Source organism: Mobula birostris, chromosome 15 (genome assembly GCF_030028105.1).
Source record: "Mobula birostris isolate sMobBir1 chromosome 15, sMobBir1.hap1, whole genome shotgun sequence".
NCBI classification, from domain to species: Eukaryota; Metazoa; Chordata; class Chondrichthyes; order Myliobatiformes; family Myliobatidae; genus Mobula; species Mobula birostris.
In genome coordinates this window covers 6,982,635-6,998,928 of record NC_092384.1, presented here as the reverse complement: position 1 = coordinate 6,998,928, position 16,294 = coordinate 6,982,635, and the positions used below count along the sequence as shown (strand labels likewise).

At 45.5% G+C, this 16,294-nt stretch overlaps 1 protein-coding gene across 2 annotated transcripts; it reads left to right on the top strand.

Moving 5' to 3' along the window:
- Positions 1-261: 261 nt before the first annotated feature.
- Positions 262-14,197, top strand: exosc6 (exosome component 6). Of its 2 annotated transcripts, none has more exons than XM_072279267.1 (2): positions 262-599; positions 12,742-14,197. In XM_072279267.1, the coding sequence occupies exons 1-2, from the start codon at positions 277-279 to the stop codon at positions 13,271-13,273; spliced, it is 855 nt and encodes a 284-aa protein (XP_072135368.1). In that variant the 5' UTR covers positions 262-276; the 3' UTR covers positions 13,274-14,197. The 2 variants fall into 2 exon arrangements, with proteins under 2 accessions (XP_072135368.1, XP_072135369.1); XM_072279268.1 differs by having other exon boundaries at positions 282-654.
- Positions 14,198-16,294: the final 2,097 nt, after the last annotated feature.

Genomic DNA, 16,294 nt, shown 5'->3' with positions numbered 1-16,294 from the left:
ACAGCATCTTCCCCTCCACCATCAGGTTTCCGAACGGACAATAAACCTATGTATACTACCCCTCCTTTTGCGCTACTTATTTATTTTTCTGTATAAATTATTGTAATTTATGCTATTTTTATTATGTATTGCACTGTCCTGCTGCCGCAAAACAATAAATTTCATTCCAGCGATATTAAACCTGACTGATCCTCCCTCCGTCCACCAGTGACCTGCACTCTGGTCCGGTCCTCCGAGCCTCCGGCTGGCACTGCAGCGGGAGGACCAGAGGAGGAAATGGAGGTCGCTCTTGCCGACAGCAGCGCCTCGTCGAACGCGGCCTTGCCGACAGCGCTGGGCTGGCTCCTCAACTCTGGGCCTCATGCCGGTGGACACCAAGCGGGTGCGCGCCCCGGAGGAATCACAGTCCCCGCTGCTGTTTGTGCGGGTGGATGCGGGGTCGAAGCCGTGTCCGCTGGTACCACGGGCGGATGGGCGAGCGGCGGCGGAGCCGAGGCCGGTGTTTGCGCGGGCTGGGCTGGTGAGCCAAGCCGACGGCTCGGTGTATGCCGAGTGCGGCCGCAGCAAGGTGCTGTGCGCCGTGTACGGGCCCCGCAACGGTGAGCGCAAGGAGGAGCGGCGCCTTAGCGGAGCCACCCTGAGCTGCGAGTTCCGGTGCGTGAGGCGGGGGTCGGGTCGGGGCGGAGGCGGTGGTGGGGGACGGGGTCGGGGCCGGGGTCGGGTCGGGGGGTGGGGAACGAGGTCGGGTCGGGGCGGAGGCGGTGGTGGGGGTTGAGGTCGGGTCGGGGCGGAGGCGGTGGTGGGGGACGGGGTCGGGTCGGGGCGGAGGCGGTGGTGGGGGACGGGGTCGGGTCGGGGCGGAGGCGGTGGTGGGGGGGTGGGGTCGGGTCGGGGGGTGGGGACGGGGTCGGGGGGTGGGGGACGGGGGCGGAGGCGGAGGCGGTGGTGGGGGGGTGGGGTCGGGTCGGGGGGTGGGGACGGGGTCGGGGGGTGGGGGACGGGGGCGGAGGCGGAGGCGGTGGTGGGGGGGTGGGGTCGGGTCGGGGGGTCGGGTCGGGTCGGGGGGGTGGGGGACGGGGTCGGGGCGGAGGCGGTGGTGGGGGGGTGGGGTCGGGTCGTGGGGTGGGGACGGGGTCGGGGGGTGGGGGACGGGGGCGGAGGCGGTGGTGGGGGGTGGGGTCGGGTCGGGGGGGTGGGGGACGGGGTCGGGGCGGAGGCGGTGGTGGGGGGGTGGGGTCGGGTCGGGGGGTGGGGTCGGGTCGGGGGGTGGGGGACGGGGTCGGGGCGGAGGTGGGGGTGGGGGATGGGGTCGGGTCGGGGCCGGGGTCGGGTCGGGGGGTGGGGAACGAGGTCGGGTCGGGGCGGAGGCGGTGGTGGGGGTTGGGGTCGGGGGGTGGGGGACGGGGTCGGGTCGGGGCGTCGTGGTCCGGTTCACTTTCCCTGTGAAGAAGTCTTACTGAGTTACCGCCTCTTAAGTGCTTTCAGTTGCCTGCTCTGGTTGTGAGTGTCAGAAACAACCTGGCCAGTTTAAAGCCGGATATTCAGAAGGAGCCTCAAAAGAATTAAATGGAACAACAGAATCAGAACCGTTTCCAGGGTTAGAGAATCAGAATTATCATCAATGACCATAAGATATGGGAACAGATAGGCCATTAGATTGGCCCGCCATTATATTACATCATGCAGATTTGTTATCCCACTCAACCCCATTCTGCCTTCTCCCGGCAAGCTTTGACGCCTGACTAATCAGGCAGCTATCAACCTTCACCTTAAATACCCAATGATGGCCTCCACCGCCATCTGTGGCATTGTACTCCACAGATTCCACCACCCAAAGAAATGGTTCCTCATCTGTGTTCTAAATGGATGTTCCTCAGTTCTGAGCCTGTGTGAAGCACCTTCAATAATTCCAAAAGACTGGAGTAGGGTAAATACTGAAAGGCTTTTATTCGCAGTAAAACGTGACCTCCATGCTGAGCGTCTGCCCCTGGTCTGAGGGGGAGGAGTAGGGCAAAATCACCTTTATTCAGGAGTCTGTGGGAGGAGCCACAGGGGCAGTGAGCAGAAGGGCGTGTCCAGACAGGTAACCCAGTTACAACCTAGATATATATATATGGTTTACCACACTGTGCCTTCTGGTCCTAGACTCTCTGACTATAGGAAACATCCTGTCCACATCCACTCTATCTCGGCCTTTCAATATTGGATAGGTTTCAATAAGATATCCCCTCTTTCTTCTAAACTCTGTCAAGTACAGGTGCAGAGCCATCAAAAGCTTCTAATATGTTAACTCTTTCATTCCTGTGATCATTCTTGTGAACCTTCTCTGCACCCTCTCTAATGCCAGCACATAAGTTCCTAGATAAGGGGCCCAAAATTGCTCATATTCAAAGTGTGGTCTAACCAATACCTTATAAAGCCTCAGCATTTACATCTTTGATTTTGTATTCTAGTCCTCTCAAAATAAATGCTAAAATTACATTTGCCTTCCTTACCACTGACTCAACCTGCAAGTTAACCTTTGAGGAATCCTACACGAGGACTCCCAAGTCCCTTTGCACTTCTGATTTCTGGGTTTTCTTCCCGTTTATAAAATAATGTACACTTTTATTCATTCTACCACAGTACAAACCTTGCACTTCCCTGCACTGTATTCCGTCTGCCACTTCTTTGCCCATTCTCCCAAGCTGTCTAAATTCTTCTGTAGACTCCCTGCTTCTCCACCTGTCTCTGTCTTTGTGTTGTCTGCAAAATTGGCCAAAAAGTCATCAATTCTGTCATTAAAATTTTTGACTTGTAACGTGAAAATAAGTGGTCACAACACAGACCCCTGTGAAACACCACTAGTCACCAGCAGCTAACCAAAAAGGCTTCCTTTATTACCACTCTTTGCCTTCTGCCAGTCAGTCAGTCAGTTAGTCAATCTCCTATCCATGCTACAATCTCACCTGTGATACCATGGGCTCTTATCTTGTTTCACAACCTCATAGGCAGCACCTTGTCATAGGCCTTCTGAAAAGCCAAGTAAACAACATCCTCGAACACTCCATTGTCTATCCTCCGTGTTAATTTCTTCAAAGAATTCCAACGGGGTTGTCAGGCCAGATTTCCCCTTAAGAAAACCATGCTGATTTTGGTATATTTTATGTACCTACAAGTAACCAGAAACCTCATCTTTAATATTTGACTCCAACCACTGAAGTCAGACTAATTGGCCTATAATTTTCTGTCTTTTGCCTCCCTTCCTTCTTAAAGAATGAAGTGATATTTGCAATTTTCCTGTCCTCCAGAACCATTCTAGAATCTAGTGATTCCTGAAAGATCATTCCTAATCCTCCACAATACCTCTTTCAGAACCCTGGGATGTTGTCCATCTGATGACTTGTCTACCTTTCAGGCAGTTCGGCTTCCCAAGCACCTTCTGAGAAATAACAACTGCACTCACTTCTACCTCTTGACACTCTTGAATTTATGGCATACTTGTGTCTTCCGCAGAGAAGACTGATGCAAAATACTTATTAAGTTTATCTGTTATTTCCATGTGCCCATTACTAGCTCTCCAGTGTCATTTTCACTCTCACCTCTCTTACATACAATATCTGAAAAAAAAATGTTGGCGTCCTCTTTATATTATTACTTCACATTTAATTTTTTCTTGCCTTACTGCTTTCTTAGTTGTCTTCCGTTGGTCTTTAAAAAAACTTCCCACGAATATTTGCTATGTTATATTCCTTCTCCATAAGACATTGGAGCAGAATTAGGCCATTCACCCCATTGAATCTGTTCCACCATTCCATCATGGCTGATCCCAGATCTCACTCAACCCCATACACCCGCCTTCTCGCCATATCCTTTGATGCCCTAACCGATCAGGAAATGATCAACTTCTGCCTTAAATATACCTGTGACCTTGGCCTCCAGCATAGTCTGTGGCAGAACATTCAACAGATTCACTACTCTCTGGCTAAAAAAATTCCTCCTTACCTCTGTCTGAAAAGGACACCCCTCAATTTTGAAGCTGTGCCCTCTAGTTCTGGACACTCCCACCATAGGAAACATCCTCTCTACATCCACCTTATTCAGTAGATTTCAATCAGATCCCCTGGCATTCTTTTAAATGCCAGTCAGTACAGGCCCAAAGGTGCGGAACACTCCTCATATGTTTTCCCCTTCGTTCCCAGAATCATCCTTGTGAACCTCCTCTGGGCTCTTTCCAATGACAGCACATCCTTTCTGAGATATGTCGCTCAAAACTGTTGACAATACTCCAAGTGTGGCCTGATGAATGTCTCATGAAGCCTCAGCATTATCTCTTTGCTTTTATATTCTATTCCCCTTGAAATAAATGTCAACATTGCATTTGCCTTCTTTACCACAGACTCAACCTGTAAATTAACCTTCTGGGAGTCTTGCACGAGGACTCCCAAGTCCCTCTGCAGCTCTGACGTTTGAACCTTCTCCCCATCTAGATAATAGTCCGGACTTTTGTTCCTTTTACCAAAATGCATTATCGTAGATTTCCCAACACTGTATTCCATCTGCCACCTTTTTGCCTATTCTTCCAATTTAGTCCAGGTCCTGCTGTAATCGCATTGCTTCCTTAGCACTACCTACCCCTCCACCTATCTTTGTATTATTCACAGACCTTGCCACAAAGCCATCAATTCCATTATCTATCTAAATCATTGACAAAGGATGTGTAAAGTAGCAGTCCCAAAACTGACCCCTGAGGAACACCACTTGTCACCAGCAACCAACCAGAACAGGCCCCTTTTATTCCCTCTCACTGCCTCCTGCCTATCCGCCATTCCTCTATCCATGCCAGTATCTTTCCTGCATTTTATCTTGTTAAGCAATCTCATGTGGCAGCTTATCAAATGCCTTCTGAAAATCCAAGTAAATGATATCCACTGCCTTTCCTTTGTCCATTTGCTGGTTGCTTCCTGGAAGAACTCCTAACAAATTTGTCAGGCAAGAGTTCCCTTTACAGAAACCATGCTGACTTTGACTTATTTTATCATTAGTCTACAAGTACCTCAAGACCTCATCCTTAATAATAGACTCCAACACTTTCCCAACCACTGAGGTTAGGCTAACTGGCTATAACTTTTTTTCTTTTGCCTTCTTCCCTTCCTAAAGAGTGGAGTGACATTTGCAATCTTTCAGTCCTCCAGGACCATGCCAAAATCAAGTAATTCTTGAAAGATCATTACCAGAGCATTAGTTATCTCTTCAGCAACCTTTCTAGGACTCTGTGATGCAGTCCAACTGATCCAGGTGACTTATCCACCTCAAGACCTTTGCGTTTGGCTAGGACTTTTTCCTTCGTAATAGCAATGCAGTCACTTTTGCTCCCTGACACTTACGGACATCTGAAACACTGCTAGTGTCTTCCACAGTGAAGACTGATGCAAAGTACGCATTAAGTTCATAGAACATAGAACACCTACAGCACTATACAGGCCCTTCGGCCTATAAAGCTGTGCTGAACATGTCCTTGCCTTAGAAATTACCAAGGGTTACCCATAGCCCTCTATTTTTCTAAGCTCCATGTACCTATCCAGGAGTCTCCTAAAAGACCCTATCGTATCCGCCTCCACCACCATCACCAGCAGCCCATTCCGTGCACTTACCACTCTCTGCGTAAAAAACTTATAAGAAATTTTTTAAATACTACGTTGCCTACCTTTCCGACTTCAAATCCTTCTGGCATTCTTGATAAAATTTTAGGTTTTAATCCTTTGCAGAAGGGATTAATAGCAATAATTTATGATATAATTATGAAATTACAGCCAGATATATCTGATAAAATTAAAAATGAATGGGAAAGGGAACTTCAACTTTCCCTACCTACAGAGAAATGGGATAAAATTTTTCAATTAGTTAGTACTTCTTCTATACGTGCTAAACATACTTTAATACAATTTAAAGTAGTACACAGAGCTCATATGTCCAAAGATAAACTAGCTCGTTTTTATTCCCATATAAACCCTACTTGTGATAGATGTCACTCTGAAGTGGCTTCTTTAACTCATATGTTTTGGTCCTGTCCTCTTTTGGAAAAATATTGGAAAGACATTTTTGATATTATTTCAACAGTTCTGTGCTTTGATTTAAAACCCCATCCTATTACAGCAATCTTTGGATTGCCAATGGTAGAACATAGATCTTTGTCTTCTTCAGCCTCTGGAATGATAGCTTTTGTTACTTTAATGGTGAGAAGATCTATTTTGTTGAACTGGAAGGAAATTAATCCTCCAACTACATTTCAATGGTTTTCTCAAACCATATTAAGTTTAAATTTAGAAAAAATTAGAAGTGATATTTCTGACCCTTCGGTTAAATTTGAAGATACCTGGAAACCTTCTGTGCAACATTTTCATATGATGTAATCTGACCTTTCCGAATCTTTTTTCTAAGATTATATGATGAGAGGAGCGGAGTTAGCAACATTATGGATCTTGTCTGATACAAGTTGTTGGTCTAGCCCTGTTTTGCCTTTTTTCTGGGTTTTTTTTTCTCTTTTTCTTTTGGGGTTTTTTTTTGTTTGTATATTTTTTTTCTTTTTATTTCTTTGTAATGTTTAATCTCATTATGAGTTTGGAAGTCTTTTATTTCTATGTTACTTAAAATTCATTTTATATATGCTGATGAACATTTTTCCAATCTCTTTGTACCAAGTTTGTTATTGAGTTTATAACTTTGAAAAATTAATAAAAAGATTTAAAAAGAAAGAAAGAAAAAACTTATCCCTGACATCTCCTCTGTACCTATTTCCAAGCACCTTAAAATTGCCCTCTCGTGCTAGCCATTTTAGCCCTGGGGAAAAGCCTCTAACTATCCACACGATCAATGCCTCTCATCATCTTGTACAGCTCTATCAGGTCACCTCTCATCCTCCGTTGCTCCAAGGAGAAAAGGCCAAGTTCACTCAACCTATTCTCATATGGCATGTTCCCCAATCCAGGCAGCATCCTTGTAAGTCTCCTCTGCACCCTCTCAATGGTTTCCATGTCCTTCCTGTAGTGAGGTGAACAGAACTCAGCAATCCAAGTGTGGTCTGACCAGAGTCCTATATAGCTGCAACATTACCTCTTGGCTCCTAAACTCAGTCCCACGATTGATGAAGGCCAATGCACTATATACCTTCTTAACCACAGAGTCAACCTGCGCAGCAGCTTTGAGTGTCCCATGGACTCAGACCCCAAGATTCCTCTGATTCTCCACACTGCCAAGTCTTACCATAAATACTATGTTCTGCCATCATATTTGACCTACCAAAATGAACCATTTCACACTTATCTGGGTTGAACTCCATCTGCCACTTCTCAGCCCAGTTTTGCATCCTATCAATGTTCTGCTGTAAATTCTGACAGCCCTCCACACTATCCACAACACCCCCAACCTTTGTGTCATCAGCAAATTTACTAACCCATCCCTCTACTTCCTCATCCAGGATATTTATAAAAATCATGAAGAGTAGGGGTCCCAGAACAGATCCCTGAGGCACACCATTGGTCACCAACCTCCATGCAGAATATGACCTGTCTACAACCACTTCTGTGGGCAAGCCATTTCTGGATCCACAAAGCAATGTCCACTTGAATCCCATACCTCCTTACTTTCTCAATAAGCCTTGCATGGGGCACCTTATCAGATGCCTTGCTGAAATCCATATACACTACATCTACTGCTCTACCTTCATCAATGTGTTTAGTCACATCCTCAAAAAATTCAATCAGTCTCATAAGGCATGATTGGCAAAAGAATAAACCATGGAAGGTAGTGCACCCGTGGCTGACAAGGGAAATTAGGGATAGTATCAACTCCAAAGAAGAAACATACAAATTAGCCAGAAAAAGCGGCTCACCTGAGGACTGGGAGAAATTCAGAGTCCAGCAGAGGAGGACAAAGGGCTTAATTAGGAAAGGGAAAAAAGATTATGAGAGAAAACTGGCAGGGAACATAAAAACTGACTGTAAAAGCTTTTATAGATATGTGAAAAGAAAAAGATTGGTTAAGACAAATGTAGGTCCCTTACAGTCAGAAACAGGTGAATTGATCATGGGGAACAAGGACATGGCAGACCAATTGATTAACTATTTTGGTTCTGTCTTCAATAAGGAGGACATAAATAATCTTCCGGAAATAGTAGGGGACCAAGGTTCTAGTGAGGTGGAGGAACTGAGGGAAATACATGTTAGTAGGGAAGTGGTGTTAGGTAAATTGAAGGGATTAAAGGCAGATAAATCCCCAGGGCCAGATGGTCTGCATCCCAGAGTACTTAAGGAAGTAGCCCAAGAAATAGTGGATGCATTAGTGATAATTTTTCAAAACTCCTTAGATTCTGGACTAGTTCCTGAGGATTGGAGGGTGGCTAATGTAACCCCACTTTTTAAAAAAAGGAGGGAGAGAGAAACTGGGGAATTATAGACCGGTTAGCCTAACATCAGTGGTGGGGAAAATGCTAGAGTCAGTTATCAAAGATATAATAATAGCACATTTGGAAAGCGGTGAAATCATCGGACAAAGTCAGCATGGATTTGTGAAAGGAAAATCATGTCTGACGAATCTCATAGAATTTTTTGAGGATGTAACTAGTAGAGTGGATAGGGGAGAACCAGTGGATGTGGTATACTTGGATTTTCAAAAGGCTTTTGACAAGGTCCCACATGGGAGATTAGTGTGCAAACTTAAAGCACATGGTATTGGGGGTATGATATTGATGTGGATAGAGAATTGGTTGGCAGACAGGAAGCAAAGAGTGGGAATAAACGGGACCTTTTCAGAATGGCAGGCAGTGACTAGTGGGGTACCGCAAGGCTTAGTGCTGGGACCCCAGTTGTTTACAATATATATTAATGACTTAGATGAGGGAATTAAATGCAGCATCTCCAAGTTTGCGGATGACATGAAGCTGGGCGGCAGTGTTAGCTGTGAGGAGGATGCTAAGAGGATGCAGGGTGACTTGGATAGGTTGGGTGAGTGGGCAAATTCATGGCAGATGCAATTTAATGTGGATAAATGTGAAGTTATCCACTTTGGTGGCAAAAACAGGAAAACAGATTATTATCTGAATGGTGGCGGATTTGGAAAGGGGGAGGTGCAATGAGACCTGGGTGTCATTATACACCAGTCATTGAAAGTGGGCATGCAGGTACAGCAGGCAGTGAAAAAGGCGAATGGTATGCTGGCATTCATAGCAAGAGGATTGGAGTACAGGGGCAGGGAGGTACTACTGCAGTTGTACAAGGCCTTGGTGAGACCACACCTGGAGTATTGTGTGCAGTTTTGGTCCCCTAATCTGAGGAAAGACATCCTTGCCATAGAGGGAGTACAAAGAAGGTTCACCAGATTGATTCCTGGGATGGCAGGACTTTCATATGATGAAAGACTGGATGAACTAGGCTTATACTCGTTGGAATTTAGAAGATTGAGGGGAGATCTGATTGAAATGTATAAAATCCTAAAGGGATTGGACAGGCTAGATGCAGGAAGATTGTTCCCGATGTTGGGGAAGTCCAGAACGAGGGGTCACAGTTTAAGGATAAACGGGAAGCCTTTTAGGACCGAATTAGGAAAAACTTCTTCACATAGAGAGTGGTGAATCTGTGGAATTCTCTGCCACAGGAAACAGTTGGGGCCAGTTCATTGGCTATATTTAAGAGGGAGTTAGATATGGCCCTTGTGGCTAAAGGGATCAGGGGGTATGGAGAGAAGGCAGGTACAGGGTTCTGAGTTCAGCCATGATCATACTGAATGGCGGTGCAGGCTCGAAGGGCCGAATGGCCTACTCCTGCACCTATTTTCTATGTTTCTATGCTGACTATTCCTAATCATATTATGCCCCTCCAAATGTTCACAAATCCTGCCTCTCAGGATCTTCTCCATCAACCTACTAACCACTGAAGTAGGACTCACTGGTCTATAAGTTCCTGGGCTATCTCTACTTCCTTTCTTGAATAAGGGAACAACATCCGCAACCCTCCAATTCTCTAGAACCTCTCCCGTCCCCATTGATGATGCAAAGATCATCGCCAGAGGCTCAGCAATCTCTTCCTTCGCCTCCCACAGTAGCCTAGGGTGCATGTCATCTGGACCCGGTGACTTATCCAACTTGATGTTTTCCAAAAGCTCCAGCACATCCTCTTCCTTAATATCTACATGCTCAAGCTTTTCAGTCCGTGTAAGTCATCCCTACAATCGCCAAGATCCTTTTCTGTAATGAATATTGAAGCAGAGTATTCATTAAGTACCTCTGCTATCTCCTCCAGTTCCATACGCACTTTTCCACTGCCACACTTGATTGGTCCTATTCTCTCATGTCTTATCCTCTTGTTCTTCACATACTTGTAGAATGCCTTGGGGTTTTCCTTAATCCTGCTCATAGCTTTCTCATAGCAAGGGCCTTCTCATAGCCCCTTCTGGCTCTCCTAATTTCATTCTTAAACTCCTTCCTGCTAGCCTTATAATCTTCTAGATTTCTATCATCACCTAGTTTTTTGAACCTTTCATAAGCATTTTTCTTCTTGACTAGATTTTCAACAGACTTTGTTCACCGTGGTTCCTGTACCCTACCATCCTTTCCCAGACTCACTGGAATGTACCTATGCAGAACCCCACACAAATATCCCCTGAACATTTGCCACATTTCTTCTGTACATTTCACTCAGAACATTGTTCCCAATTTATGCTTCCAAGTTCCTGCCTGATAGCCTCATATTTCCCCTTACTCCAATTAAACGCTTTCCTAACTTGTCTGATCCTATTCTCTCCCATGCTATGGTAAAGGAGATAGAATTATGATCACTATCTCCAAAATGCTCTCCCACTCAGAGACCTGACACCTGAGCAGGTTCATTTCCCAGTACCAGATCAAGTACAGTCTCTCCTCTTGTCGGCTTATCTACATATTGTGTCAAGAAACCTTCCTGAACGCACCTAACAAACTCCACCCCATCTAAACCCCTCACTCTAGTGAGATGTCAATCGATATTTGGGAAATTAAAATCTCCCACCATTATTACACCACCCATTTCTTTGTCCCCTATTACTACCTCACCAGCATCATTTTCCAGTGGCCTCTCACCTCCCTTTTACTCTTTTTTTTAAACTTTTTGTTCTCTTTTGCTTTTATGCTGTCTTTGACTTCCCCTGTTAGCTAGTGACTCATCCTTCCTTTAGAGCACTTCTTTGGGATGTATCTGTCCTGCACCTTCTGAATTGTTGTTAGAAACTCCAGACATTGATACTTTGCCATCATCCCTGCTACTGTCCTCTTCCAGTCAACTTTAGCCAACTCATCTCTCGTGTCTCTGTAATTCCCTTTACTCTACTGTAATGCTAATATATCTGACTTTATCTTCTCCCTCTCAAACTGCAGGGTGCATTCTAACATTTTACAATCACTGTCTCCTAAGGGTTCCTTTAACCTTCAGCTCCCTAACCAAATCTGGTGTATTACACAACACCCAATTGCCTTTTCCTTAGGGACCTCAACCACAAGTTGCTCTAAAAAGCCATCTCGTAGGCACTCTACAAATTCCTTTTCTTGGGATCCAGTGCCAACTTGATTTTCCCATCAATCTGCATATTGAAATCCCCCATAACATTGTATTTTTTAAGTGACTCCTATCTCCTGTTGTAATTTATACCCTGTATTCTGTCTACTGTTCTGAGGCCTGTATATAATTCCTACCAAGGTCTTATACCGTTGTAGTTTCTTAATTCTGCCCACCAGGATTCTATATCTTCCCATCATATGTCACCTCTTTCTTGGTATTTGATTTAATTTTTTACCAACAGAGCCATCCCTCACACATTGCCTACTTGCCTGTCCTTTCAATACAATGTGTATCCTTGGATGTCAGCTCTCAACTATGATCTTTTTTAGCCACAACGCACTGATGCCCACAACATCTCTAACTGTGCTACAAGACCATCTATCTTATTCCATATACTGCATGTGTTCAGATATACCAACTTCAGTCCTGTATTCATCATCCTTTTGAATTTTGCCCCCATGTTACATTTACTTCATCCAACTGACAGCAATTTTTCCCAATCATCTGCCTCACAGTCTCACTGCACACTGCACCTACTTGAATACAAACTGCCCCATCCGTGGTCCTATCACTCTGGTTCCCATCCCCTTGCCAGATTGCTTAAACCCTCCCCAACAACCCTAGCAAATCTGCCTGCAAAGAAATTGGTCCCCCTCAGGTTCAGGCGTAACCTGTCCCTTTTGGCATATGATGTGAAATTTGTGGTTATGCTTCAAAAGCACAGTGCAAAGACATAAAATTACCAGGAATTACAAACATCAGTGAACGGCACAAAGAAAGGAATGAAGTAATCTTCATGGCTGCTGCAGCTGATAGTGGTGAAAAGGGGGGAATCTCCCAGAAGGTGAGGCTGCTTCATGAGACACCACCTTTTGACAGCATCCTCGGTGGGGATGGATGTGCCCTGGAACTGGCTGAGTCTGCAGAGCTACAACCCTCTGCGGCCTCTCTTGATCCTGTGCATTGGAGCCACAACGCCAGGCACTGATGCAACCAGTCAAAACGCTCTGCACTCTGCATCTACAGAAATATTCAGTAAATTCACCAGCGATCTGTCCTCTTCCTCAAGGGGCTACTCTGTTAGTTCCAGACCTTGCCACTTCATCACAACACTAGAAAGGATTTTCTTTCTCATACTGAAAAATGTAATTCTTTGCTTGATTTGTTTTCTTTCTAGATTTGCCCCATTCTCCTGCAAGGAAAGAGCTTCTTGGATTCAGAGCAACTTAGAAAAGGAGTACTCTTTGATTCTGGAACAGAGTTTGCAGCCTGCCATCTGCCTGCATAAATACCCCAGGTCTCAGATTGAGGTGTACGTTGTGGTTCTGGAGAATGACGGCTCCACTCTGGCAGCCGCCCTGACCTGTGCCTCCATGGCGCTGGCAGAGGCGGGCATTGAGATGTACGACGTGGTCGTGGGCTGCTCCTTGAGGCAGTGTGGTGCCATCTCCCTGCTGGACCCGACGGTGGCCGAGGAGTTCAATGCCGCCAGCTGCAGGGGTTTAGATAACGGCAGCATGACGGTGGCATTGCTGCCCACTCTTAACCAGATCTCCGGACTGGTGTCGAAGGGAGAGTGGGAGGGGCAGACATCAGTGGAGGCAATCAAGTGTTGTGTTGAAGGTTGCCAGAAACTCTACTCCGTGGTTCAGCAGTGTCTAACCAAATCAGTTAAGAGGAAGATCCCGCAATTTGTCAATAAGGCTTAGATGAACTCTTGTTCAAGGACATTCCAGTAAATACTTTTCTTAATGTGAAAGTTTAAGTTTTTTTTACCAGTATTTTCTAAATTTAAATGATTTGAATTATAAACTATACCTTGTTGAAAATGATTAACAGTATTCTCACTCAATTGAAAATGACCCGAGCAGAACAGGATCACTTTTGGACTGGAAACAAGCCTGTTTCCATTGAGGATATTCATCCAACATGTCTTAGTAGCTAGCAGATGCCAGGCATTCAGCACTGTCTAATTTCCCATCTGAGGAATCTGGCAGTGAAGAACAGAACTATTTTATCATTTCTTCTGCAAGTATTCTGCCCTTTTCAACTAATTGGAATGCAAGCTAAGACTACAGTGAAAACTGCAGCTCAGCTAAGTGATGCCATTGCTAGTTCTCTGATGTGGATTCGCTGCCCCAGCACAGTGCAGGAGACAGCAGACACTGGAGCAAAAACAATCAACCTGCTGGAGGAATTCAGCGAGCCAAGCCATGGGGAGGTCAATGTCTCAGGTCAGTCCTGGCCCGAAGCAGTGACTATCCCTCTGCCTCTACAGATGCTACCTGACTTGCTGAATTCCTCCTGCACTTTGTTTCACGGTGAAGATCAATCCTTGTATCGAGAGAGAGAATGTCTACTGACTGCTCACTATGGGTAAACTCAACTGGATCAGGCTCGATGTTGTCAGAGAACATAAGCATGCAAAAGAGAATAGTTCCAAAGTGAAATTTGATTCTAAGCTATGCTAAGCAGCTGGAGTGAGTGTAATTCCTTGCCCTGCTGTATTAAGAAGGGCTTAAGTAGAGACAGGGCACAGAGGAACAGAAAAATCATCATCCAATCATCCCATTTGCCAGCTTTTGTGTCAAACTTTTTTAACAAATAAAGGTAACAAATCCTGATGACAGTTGCATCATTGTACTGTACTGAGTTGTAACTGAGGAAGTGTGCAGCACTTCTATCAACTATCATAAGTGACAACTTTGCTGAGTTGCAGAAAAGCAATGTTCTATGTTGATAGAAGATAGAATATTACACACAGTACAAATCCTTCGGCCACAACCTTTTAATCTATTCTAAGATCAATCTAGCCCTTCCCTCCTACATAACGTGTGTTCGGCATGTGGCCAAGTGGTTAAGGCGTTCGTCTAGTGGTCTCCAGGTCGCAAGTTCGAGCCTCAGCTGTGGCAACGTGTTTGTGTCCTTGAGCAAGGCACTTAATCACACATTGCTCTAGTGTCTGTGCGAGGAGTGGCGCCCCACACAGACTTCCAATCTGTGCCTTGTAAGGCATGAAAATGCCTGACACAGGCCTCTCATGATCTGAGTTGACGTTCCCCCTCCCCACATAACTGTCCAATTTTCTGTCATCCACGTGCCTACCTAAGAGTTTCTTAAATGCCCCTAATGTATGTCTCCACCACCACCCTTGGCTGAGCATTCCATACACCCACAGCTCTGTGTAAAAAAATTACCTCTGACATTCCCCCCCTCTACTTTCTCCCACTCAGTTTAAAATTATGCCCCCTCATGTTACTCATTTCTGCCCTGGGAAACATCTCTGGCTGTTCATTCAATCTATACCCTTTCATCATTTTGTACACCTCTAACCAGTCACCCCTCATCCTCCAGTACAAAAGGAAAAGCCCCAGCTCATTAACCTGCCCTCATAGAGCATGCGCTCTAATCCAGGCAGCTTCCTGATAAATCTGATCTGCACCCTCTCTCCTTCCTATAAGGAGGTGACCAGACCTGAACACAGTATTCCCAAGTGTGGATCATCACAGTGGATCAAGTGTTAATTTTCTGTTACAGGGAGAGGTGCAATAATTTCTGTCAACTAAACATGATAAATTTGTTGAAATTAAAATGAGATAAAAGGTTTAATTTGTGGGGAGTGGGATGTCTTTAATAGAGTAAAATCAGGGTGACCATTGTATAAACCAGGTTATCTAGTCAGTGAATGAGTGGGAGCAGTTAGAAGAGAGAACTTGCACAAAACCCAAACAATTGTCCTGTTCCCCCTCCCCCACCCCTCTTCCCCCAAAATCCATACACTGGACTGCTCAGGCATACCTATTAATTCAACCTGGCCGTGCCCCACCAAACTTCTTTCTTCCTTTTCCCTCTGATCTAGTCCCTTCCCACTTACATCCATGACACCTCAATGACCTCTACCATTTTGATCATTTACTATTTCCTGGTCCTAACAGATTCATCGGCCATTTACACTTCTGTCCTCCTTTAGAATGGTCTAAGGACTCCGCTTCTTCCTGGCAGCCCTTCCAGTTCCTCGTTACCAACATGCATATTGACCCAGCTGGACTTGTTCACACTTTGAACACCTTCTCCTTCAACTCCACTTGCTGGGTCCTGGCCCTGCCGGTCTGTGGAACAGTGTGTGTTCCAGTCCCACTTCGACCCATCCTTTCAACTCCTCCTGCACAACATTGGAGCTGCCTCCTGCACTTGTGCAGAACTCAAGTTTCATTATTTTTGCTGCCAGTTCCCACCCTGCCCTTCCCTTCACATGGGCCCAGGCGGACTCTTCCTTTTCTGGATCTGTCTGTTTCCACCTCAGGAGAGAGGATTATTAAATCCATTCCAAACCTGACATTCTAACCTCTGAGAATCTAATTCTTCCTTCCCACATAGGCTTCCATTTTTCTGTCATCCATATGCCGACCTAATGTATCTGCAGGTACCACTACTCTCTGTGTAAAAACACCCCTCCACCTTAACATTATGTCCCCTATTAGCCGTGTACACCTTGATAACCTCTCGATCTTGACCACTCTTCCTCCCACCTTGCTTTGTGCTAGGATCCGTTAGCCCAGTTCCTCCCTTGTATTTGCTCTGATAATGTCCTGATAGAGGACATTGTCCCAGGTGTCGACTTTCTCTCCACAGACCCCACTTGACTTGCCGAGTTCTTCCAGCCTTGCTCAAGATTTCCAGCACCTTCGTAATTTTTACAGCATCCCGAACGGTAAAGTATGGTAAAGATA

Coding starts and splice junctions, on each gene's coding strand:
- exosc6 (XM_072279267.1), top strand. CDS start 277: ATGGAGGTCGCTCTTGCCGACAGCAGCGCCTCGTCGAACGCGGCCTTG. Junction 600..12,741: donor CGTGTACGGGCCCCGCAACG/GTGAGCGCAAGG, acceptor TTTTCTTTCTAG/ATTTGCCCCATTCTCCTGCA.